Here is a 10,679-nt window from a genome sequence, read left to right on the forward strand (position 1 = left end):
TTTGTTAACTTTCCCTTGATTCACATGGAGATGTGTGAAGTGACAAGCAGCAAGAACAGGATAAAGAGCAGCTACAGTAGAAGTAATGGATGGCTGTGAATAGTACAGATTCATGAGAAGTGAGAGGATGTCAGTGAAAATGTGGAGGCTGGAAGTGAATGGTATAACTGTAACAGACAAAGAAATCAGAAAGATGATCAGAGAGTTTTGAGGTGGTGGTGGTGGTGTAGGTGAGATGTCTGATGTGATTCTAACTTCCCTATTTTCCTTTTTACATTTCATGATCCTTTTCAGCATCCTTATGACCTGTCTTTTTATTGTTTCTCTCTCTCTCTCTCTCTCTCTCTCTCTCTCTCTCTCTCTCTCTCTCTCTCTCTCTCTCTCTCTCTCTCTCTCTCTCTCTCTCTCTCTCTCTCTCCTATATCTGCATTTGGTTGTACCTAAGTAGAAAATGAAATAAGAAGCAGAACATGACACTGGCTTCCTGAGATGACCATGGAGATACAAAGCTAGTAAGGTTGCCACCATAAAAGGTCATCCACATACATAATAGAAAGTTGCTTCCTACCCTCAATATATGGACACAAAGGTGGTAAAGGTGCCACCACACAAAGCCTGCTGCAGTTCCTCCACATACACAGCTGGCAGCAGTTCTTTTCCTTCACTGTATGGACTCTCCTCCATGGCAACAGAAGCTGTTCCCAGCACCTCCTCCTCATAATGAATCAGCTGCCAAAAGAACAAGGCTATGAATCAGTTAGCTAATAATAATTTTTTTTTAAATCAAAAACCTTTTTCATGAATATACTCATATGTAATTATATATACCTAAATGACCTCACCCAGCAGAGGAAAACAAAACTATACCTCTCTGGAGATCATTCCATGAATCTTCCTCCCATTCACCATGGAAATGGATGATTCAGTGAAGAGGAAACAACCTCTGCCAGTATTGTGGATGTGCTGTGGATACACACTAGGCCACCAGCAAACAGCTCTCAATTAATTTCTGTGCTCTATACAGTTAACACATACATCTCATTCTGCTGCCCATGCTTTGCCTGTGTCCTTCTTTTGGCTGTTGCTTTCTTCGTGTGTTACCATGCTGTACAGGATGTGTTTTAATGCGGCAGGTCTCTGCTCAGGAAGGATTTAGAGCCACATTTGCTTATTTCTCTTGCTGACTTGCAGTTTGCACTCTTGAGTTTAAGTGCAATGAGTGTAACCATCTTTTTTTTAGCCAGTTTCATGTTTAGGTTGATGTGATTCTAGTACAAAGATGCATTCTGAGTTGTCTGGAGCTGAGTTCTAAGTCATATGGAGGTTCAGCTGGGTTCTAAGCCATCTAGAGGTTCAGCTGGGTTTTAAGCCATGTAGAGGTTTCAGCTGGGTTCTAGGTCTTTTGGGGGTTCAGGTGGGTTCTAAGCCATCTGGAGGTTCAGCTGGATCTTAAGTCATCTGGAGGTTCAGCCTTCCTCCCCAGTTCCATGGATCCATTCTGAGTTCAGCCTGAGCTTTTAATAAATTGTTCTCTATTGAGGCAAGTTACTGATTGATGTGACTGATTCATAGCTTATGGGAGGTATATTTCAGGAACCAGAATTGATAGGTGTGTATCATAATGCAGGGTTCCACTTGGAGGTGAGAGCACCTGTTCTATGGCTTCTTTATCATAACACTCAAAATCTTGTCACTAACCACCTGCCTTCACCCCCATCTATCATGAGAAAAATCCTGGACTTGTACAATCAAGTCCAAATAAATGAGCCACAATTCTGCCCATGAGTGGTTTCCTTTTCTGTACAGTACACCTTGGATCCTCAGTGGCAGGAGTGTTTCCTGGTTCACCTTATTGTAGGCCACAGACTGAGGTGAGTTTTTATTGTGTTAGTTCTGAGGTAAACTGAGTAGTGTGGTGATAAGGCCAGGCCTAGCAGCAATGGTAGATAAGTACTTCTGATGGCGCTTCCAATGGAATCAATATCAATTAAAAGTTGCAGTACAATGTTTTGTTGTGCTTTGGATCAGAAGGAAATAATTGGGGCATTTGCTAGTCTGGAAAAACTGCCAGATTCACCAGTCTAAAGAATTTTACTGGTCAACTGGAAAAAAATCTTTATGCCATTTGCATGTTATCAAACCAACTAATAAAATATTATGAACATTTTTTAGCCATCATCAAGCAAAGAGCAAGAAATATTGCAAAAAAAGCTTAACACTATGTACATTATCTAAAGTTCGGGATGAATCATCACTTTGGGACGAAATGCTATTTTTCTTCTCTATATAAGTTATATAATATTTAAGTTATACAATGAACATACACCTTTATAAATCCTAGCACCTATGAAAGAAACAACCATGTTTTGATGCCAGATCTTAGCAGGACAATGGTGAAGATTGTCTGTTGACATCATGCCTCCCAATGTCTTCCCTGAGTTGCTGCTTGTCTGTTTACATCGTGTTTCCCAATGCCTTCCCTGGATTGCCACTTTCTTCTTAGGAAATACAACCCATCCTTTCACACCTTGGTTTTTATTCCTTGACATGTTCTTATAATCAACCATAGCACATATAGAGACTGAGTTTGACAACAGCATTGCAAATTCATATATCCTGCCTTGGGTTTTTTAGTGTTTTTGAGAAGTTGGTGTGTCTGATATTGGCCGGGCCTTTGTCTTGGCATGGTTTCAGCCTTCACAATATCTTGGCAGTACAAATAATACTTGCTCAATTCTTTTTGGGGATTTGCCAAATAAAACATTAGTCCCTGTAGAAAAGTGGAAAAATGTTTCAAACTAAATACTGTATGTAGTAGGAGACTAGAAATAAATGTGAAAACACTGAGAGCCTAGTTACAAGTATTGAGCTTATAATAACTGTTTTGCTGAGTGTGCATCATCAGACCCTGTGGATACTGTTAGCATGAACACTTAAGATTAATGTTTTATAGTACAGTAAAATCCCTCTCATCCGGCATTCGAGCATCCAGCAGCTTCAAGTATCCGGCACATTTTTCCCCGAGCCTTAAAATCAATGAAAAATCAATGTGTACTCATAAAATCGATTAAAATTCCCGCGCGAGGCATACTTTGTCCCCTCGCCACCAGAGCACACTGCTTCGCGCCACCTGCGGCCCACTGCACTGTGTTTACTCAGTGACTCAGTCCCACGTGTGCACTGTTTATCGCCTGACACCTTCATCATGCCTAAAGTTGTAGAAAAGAGGAAGCGTGTTGTGCTTACACTTAAGCAGAAGGCAGACATTTGTCGACGATTAGAGAGAGGTGAAAGCAGACAGCAACTAATGGCGGAATATGGTATGGGCTCATCAACAATTTATGACATTAAATCCCAAACGAAAAAGTTGCGGGATTACATGAAAGCCACCGACACCCCAAAGGCAGCGGAAAATCGTCACACACTGCAGTATCATCGTGGTGAAACGATGGACAAAGTGTTATACGAGTGGTTCAGCTTGAAAAGATCAGAAGGAGTCACAATTACAGGCCCAATGCTACAACTGTGTGTTGGTGAGTGTGAGGTGGCAGTGCGGGTGGTGACACGCAGCACGGCGATCAGCTGATCTTTGTTATGGTAAGATGCGTGAGTGTAGGGTGGTGATTGCGGACATAATTTCACTTCTATTCAAGTATCCGGTAATATTCAAGTATCCGGCATGTCGGCAGTCCCGTTGATGCCGGATAAGAGGGATTTTACTGTATATAAGTATAGTACATTAAGATGTATCACAAGAGGAATTTTTACAATGTGCTCCACAGAAGTGTGGGAGTGTTGACTGACTCCTACATTAAAACAGCTGGTGATCACTGGCAACTCAACCCATAGTGAGTGCCCCAATTAAGATTGGTGGAAGCATGGCATGGTGTTATGACATGAGAAGGGCTTACTTTGCCTACTTCCACCATAGTAACTGGTAAAAGCAACAGTGTTATGAATTTACCCACAACTTCATCCATCCCCCCATGCAGCTATGTGACCTTGTTGTGTACTGTTTAAGCATACTGGTCTAGTGGGATCATATTCCCGGACTACCAATGAAACAGAAAATCATGAAGAAAAGAAGAATATATGTGCACTCATATTACTCTGGTCCTTAAAGTGTTTAGAATAGGGAAGTGAAGAAATGAGAGGAAGGGTCTTTTGCTAGTGTACAGGCTAGGTGGGTTAGTGGCAGTATATTGGAGTGAAATGTCAACTTGAGGTAACTGCAGAGGTGGTTTGTGGTAGATGACGGAGTATCTGAGACTATTGCAGTGGAATATGATGAAAAGTTAATGAATTAGGAAAATCAAAGGTAACAAAAGAAGTCTAAGAGAGAGCAAAGGGAATGGAAATCTACAAGTTTAGATGGATGTGATGTCAAATTATATACCACTAGGTCAAATATAATTATGAGATTCACATGACCTGGTACAAAGCTCCCAAATCCACATTTAATGAATATGACTCACCTGGGCAAAGAAGCCAGGGTTGGGTCTGATGAGTGGTCTGGCTGCCTTGATGGTAAAGTAAGCTTCTCTCAGTGTCAGGTGGGCCTCGGGCAGTGCCACCAACACTGCCAGTGCCAGTGCTGCAGACCTGCTCTTTCCTGCTCGACACACTACTGCCATGCCCTCACCACGTGCTGTAGGTACATACACCACTTGTGAGAGGGAAAAGTATTCAGATAAAGGAAATAATGTGTTTTCAGCATTAACACTTGTAGATTTTGAAAAAGCATGAAAAATTTTCATTTATTCCAGTCATTGTATTCCTTCACCCTAAACTGCTTTGGATTAATATGTTTCTGATATTCCTTGCATTATTTTATAATATCAACAATATTAGTCTGGAATAACTTATTAATAATCATATTCTTGCCTTGAACTGCTTTTTAGAGTGTCTTAGTCTTAAGTTTATTGGTAATGAGATCTCTCCTCATAAGATTTAAATAATAAAAAAATGGCAATAACATGAAGAGGCTATCATTTATAGCTGTATAGGGATCAACCATGATAGGATCTTCAGAATTTGGACATTTATATGTGTGTGGAAAGATTCTTTTGTAGAAAGAATATGTTTTAAAATGGTTTAAAGTGAGTGATGTACTTGAAATCATAATGAAAGGGTTGCTCTACTGCAGGATACTAAATGAAACATTAGTGTGATGAAACTTTGCATAGCTGTCTGTACATATATCTCTCAATCTATCTATCTATATCTATATACCAAATCAATGGAACTTTCATATAATACCAGGAATTTCTAAGTTCATCTGAAGAACTGAAACCAATGACTGGAATAAATAATTAGAGTAGTGGTTATGAAAATTGCACCTTGGCACTCCATGAAGGCCTGAGACACGATGCGCAGATGTGGCCCAAGTTCTTGTGAAGGACTGTCTTGAACCAACACTTGCACCACATTCACCCCCTCCTGGTAGAAATGATGGGAAGAATTTTACATAAAGGTATTATTCTCTCTAGGATAAATATTTGTAAGAAATGGCTTTTCATGAAGCTGAGAGAGTACATAAGGGAACAATAAGAATGGCTTTTAATTTGGGAACCCCCCAAAAAATAATAAAAACAAATAAATAAATAGATAAATAAATAAAAAAGGAAAGAAAAAAATAAAAATCTTCAATAGTTTATCTTCATTCTTCTGGTGATCAAGACGAGTAAACACTTATTTTTTTGTTCTCATCTGAGTCACTGATATGCAATGATATTTTGGTGCTCTTCTGTGATCATAAATAACATTCTTATATCAAGCCTATACGGTGCTCCAGCTGTACCTGTGAGCCAGTGTGAATACTACAGTGGTGTGGTGTTTGGCTGTGCCACCAGTAGACAAATGGCAAGTATACCTATGCCACCAAGCAAAGATGGTAGTCAGCCAGCTGGTCCTGTCACCCAAGCTCCTCTTGCCACCTCCAAACAGACCCACTCTCCATTCCCCACATCAGATGAGGCCTTCTCTCTATTGGCTAAAACCAGCAAAGCAAACCTGCTTTCAGCTTCTTAAAGGCTGTTCACATGATTGAGCATAGTTTGACAGGCACTGCCCACAAGTGGGCTAAGTCCACATGCAAAACTGTTGTGTTGTCCACATGGTTTAAATCTGGCTCAGTCAAACCCATTCAATAACCAGAGTGAGGTAGACATGAGCAGTGTCAGGCAATTTCACGAAACTACCAACACAGGCACTTTACCTGCATTTTAATGAGCACAAGCAGTAAGCCAGACAATGAGCAAACTGCCCGCTTGTCCTCACGGGCACTGGCTAATTGTCTGGACGCACCCTTACACTTCACTAGCTTCCTCTCTCTTTGCACCCTATGCTGGAACTGCCTTTCCTCTCTGCCCTTGGTCCCACCAACCAATAGACCACAAGTCATCCCTCATAATACATGGTTTCAACATAATTATATAGTTTAAATTATCTACAGACTAGCCTGTGAATATGCACCCTTTAGCCTATTGGCCTATTAACCTGCATTGTACTCTATGTGCCAATTTACACTCACTGGCCAAATGGACAGCCATTCTACAAGCCCTGCCATAAACCTACTACATTTGCTCAGTCCCCCAGTAATCATGGTAAGGTACACTCTTTGTCTCTCTGTTGTCAGTACAAGCTTATTTTTGCTTTATTTTCTCAAATGGTTATTCAGTTTTATTTATTATCATTAGATTTCAAGTATTTCAGTATTAAATAAAGAGGCTGTAAATGTTTACATTTATTTTTATCTATATAAAGAGACATCAAGGGATATTTCTAAAGGGAGTAACAAACAAAAGCCCATAGGTTTTCAACATCCATTTCCATTTCCCTTTGTGTTTCACAACAAAAGTGGCAGTCACAGCCTGGCCTCAACATCCATGGGTATCTCAGTTACTCAGCCCCCAGCATATATAGGGGACAACTGTAGTACTCATCAGGTATGCTGATTGAAGCCAATGTTCCCTCAACCCTGAGAGTAGCCTCAGGCTATTACCCATCTTAATGAAATGGCACACCTGGACAACCTTGCACAGTCCCCACAAGTGGTGATCAAGCTGGAAGACTGGTCCTTCAAGTGCTGGATGGTAATGGATGAAAACCCAACTAACACATCTAAGCCAAAATACTAAATAACCTGAGCTCAAGAAAGAACACCCACCCAAAGTTCAGACTCCTGAACTTTGCTCAGGTTAAGTAAACATGTCCAACATGGCCATCCATGTCTGTCCACTACAAGGCTGCATCTTCCTAACTTCTATAACTATTTTCACAAAAACTGCTCTTCTTCCCTAGCTAACTGACTTTCTACTTTCCCTTACCCCTATTCTCTCCACTCTCTAATGCAAAGGTTAAAGATTGTTAATAAGTGACAGGCTAAAGGGATACTGCAAGCACTATAACTACCAGACCAGAGACCAGAGTCATCTTGAGCTATGACTGTGCAAACAGGAGGATCTGTTGGCACACTCAATGTCCTCCTGAACCCTTGCTCACAAGAGCAGTGATGTCTTACAACAAAAAGAAAAGATGAGCCTCAGCAAGGCTCAAACAGCCACAGTAGCAGCCACATGCACTTCCACTGTACTGCATTCTTAATTTTTCATTGACTGGTAGAGTGGAGCTTCTTGACTGCTTTTATATTTCCTTCTGCCTATGACTTAAACTCTTTCAAGAGGGAAATTTCAAGACACTTCTCAATGTAATTTTAGATTTACTTTTTAGACAGTCCTCTTTTGGGATCAACACCTTCAATGGGTTTTCTCATAGTTTTATTATCTTTGGCTTGAACTCCTCACACATTTTTAAATTTTTTATGTAAAAAGGGTGCTGGCTAAGGGCAATAAAAATTTAGAAAAAAGAAAAAGGTCCACTGAGATGCTAGTCAAAAAAAAAATAAATAAATAAAATAAAAAATAATAAAAAAAAGAATTGGAGGATAAGTGTCTTGAAACCTTTCTCTTGAATAATTTCAAGCATAAGAAGGAAATACAGAAGCAGGTAGGGAGTTCCAGATTTTACCAGAAAAGAGATGAATGATAGAGAATACTGGTTAACTCTTGTATTAAAGAAGTGGACAAAATAGGGATGAGAGAAAGGACTTGTGCAGCAAGGCTATGGGAGGAGGGGAGGCATGTAGTTAGCAAGATCCTATTCTCAAAATCTCAAAAGGAAATCTCACGTCTCATCTCTTACTATAACAGCTTCCATAAAGTTGGATGTTATATGTCATTTCTAACACTTATTTTTCTCCTTTCAGCCGCAAATTCAATTGAGGGGCATTGTATGGAATACAGCTCCCATAGGCCTATATGGGGAGTTCAATTTCTACTAACTACTAAACTCAATGGAATCAAAATCTTTTATTCTCTGACAAACTGTCTTAAATCTCTCACTCACTGCCATAAAGCTCCATTTCTTCTTATCTTGTACTGTAACTTCAATGGTTATTGCTCTTCTTAACTTGTTAATTGCATGTGTACTCCATCCCTCCTACAGCCTTAATGTACAAGACTTTTAATTTACTTTCAGCCATATTCTATCCATTTCAGTAATGGAAAAGTTAACCAGCATCTTTAATTTTTTATTCCTTTTAATGGTAAATTCAGAAACTCTTTACCTATTTCTGTTTTCTTCCTACAATTTTATATATTTCAAAAGAAAAGTATGAAGATAAGGCCAACTTTTTTTTTTACTGGGTGGATTTTTTTTTGACTTAATTATCATCCTCACTCAGATTCCTTAGTACATAAAATAAAAATGCAGGTTAATGAATGATTCAGAAGTAGATCTATTATAAACAAAAGGAGAGGCTGACTATTTTAGGGGCCACAAAAAAAACAAGAAAGGGAAAATGTTTGAACACCATATGGAAACAGCTTCACTAATAAAATAACTGATAATTATAATGAACTATAAAAAGAAAGGTAGCCAAAAAAATAATAAAAATAATAAGATTAAACTTACATGCAGTGGTGGCAGGTGAACCTCAGGTGTGGCCCAGACCAATGTAGTAATGTTGTGTTGGGAAAGCAAGGTGGATGAGATGGCCCGGGCCGGCCCCACCCATAATCCCTGCCACACCTTGCTCAGCCCCATCACCCTTTCATGGCCACTGTCTCAAGAGCATACCACTGTCCTGTGTGTAAAAGTGATTGTGGAAACTTCAGATAGCCCTTACAAGGCAGGTTGATTTCACTACACTGTACTTGTGATATTTGAGAAAACACTACAATGAAAAGGAGAAAAAAGATAATCTACAGCTACTATTATCTGTTGGAGGAAACAAATGCTTGTTTGTATGATAATGTGCTGTGCATAAAATGCAGCTGCAATGTGTGGTTCAAATGACACAATAGCTAAAATGAGTATAGCAATGTGTGTGGAAACTTTATGAGTATCAGGTTAGAATGGCACATTGGCTAACATGTGGGAGTGTGCACACTGCTTGTGAGTTTATGTAGTTGTATTATACAGGGACTCAGCAACACTAATGCTGTTTTTTCTCAATGTTTCTACTTTTCATCATTCTATATGATATACCCTCATTCCCACTATCATCTCTTTCAGTCCATTCCTGATATCTATATTTTAATGTGCTTGAATGCACTCATTCAAGTGTCTTCCTTCAATTCTTTCTATCTTCTCAAGCATTCAGCCTCTCAGTCTCTGCAAGAGTTAATATTTCCTTTTTATTTCTTTCAAAGTCAAATGACATCAAGGCAACCACATGCCCCAATGTATGCTGTGTAGTCAATGATTAGCAGTGGCTGGTTGGATAATAACTGGGCCCAAACCCAAACTGAGGTAAATTTTTACAACAGGATCAAACTCCATTTTGAGTGCAAAAATTATGATATATATATATATATATATATATATATATATATATATATATATATATATATATATATATATATATATATATATATATATATATATATATATATATATTTTTTTTTTCCTAAGTTAGAGATTATTTTAAGCATAGAACATGGTGGAAATATTTCCTTTTGCCTCTTCTCCCGTCATTCCCTGTTGGGAACCAGGGTTTATGGGTGGGGAACTTGAACCTAACCTAACCTAGCAAACTACATATATTTCACATTAAAGGATATTAATGCTTACCTTAGACCTGATTGGACCACAATGGTGGCCATGATTACAGGTCATGAGGTGGTAATTTGAATGCATTTGTAATCACAACAGGCATGCATCACCTAACAAACATTCCCTATATCATGGAACTATTAATTTGAGACGAAAACTTCAATAGAATAAGTTTCTCAGTATATATATTTTTTTGTATTTAATTTGTATTACTGAAAGATACATCCAACCAGTCAATAATTATCATGTATAGTAGTGCTACCCACTAGTCTGAATGATATCTGTCTGGAGCAGTTGGGCGTGTCCCTCCCTCGGCCAGTCTTAGTTGGATTCAGGGTGGTAAGGCCCTACCATGTGTGTTGACCAGGCGAGTTGATCTATAAAGATAATGAAAAAAAAAAAAAAAAAAACACCTAAATGCATAGAGCATTATAGTCCTCTCCTAAAATAATATACAAATGGAGACTCGTCAGACAGTAGATGGTCTCCAATAAATCCATAATTTTACAGGGTTTGAGACTAATGGGCTTGTAGTGTAAAGGGTCGCCACGAGATGAACGGGA

At 39.0% G+C, this 10,679-nt stretch overlaps 1 protein-coding gene across 3 annotated transcripts in view; it reads right to left on the bottom strand.

Annotated features, from left to right (window-relative positions):
* Positions 1 to 311: 311 nt before the first annotated feature.
* The window catches only part of LOC135090672 (dual specificity protein phosphatase 18-like), a 10,769-nt gene continuing 401 nt past the window's right edge, over positions 312 to 10,679 (bottom strand). The window contains exons 1-5 of one of the 3 annotated variants that reach the window (XM_063987636.1): positions 10,383 to 10,486; positions 8,974 to 9,145; positions 5,340 to 5,439; positions 4,476 to 4,648; positions 753 to 2,770 (exon numbers count right to left, since the gene is read on the bottom strand). In XM_063987636.1, coding sequence (XP_063843706.1) covers positions 2,522 to 2,770; positions 4,476 to 4,648; positions 5,340 to 5,439; positions 8,974 to 9,105 — 654 coding nt within the window. In that variant the 5' untranslated portion in view covers positions 9,106 to 9,145; positions 10,383 to 10,486 and the 3' untranslated portion in view covers positions 753 to 2,521. Of the gene's footprint in view, positions 730 to 752; positions 2,771 to 4,475; positions 4,649 to 5,339; positions 5,440 to 8,973; positions 9,146 to 10,382; positions 10,487 to 10,679 lie in introns of those variants that run through there. The other 2 variants (XM_063987638.1, XM_063987635.1) reach the window with 2 other exon arrangements.

This window comes from Scylla paramamosain, chromosome 35 (assembly GCF_035594125.1).
Source record: "Scylla paramamosain isolate STU-SP2022 chromosome 35, ASM3559412v1, whole genome shotgun sequence".
Classification (NCBI taxonomy): domain Eukaryota; kingdom Metazoa; phylum Arthropoda; class Malacostraca; order Decapoda; family Portunidae; genus Scylla; species Scylla paramamosain.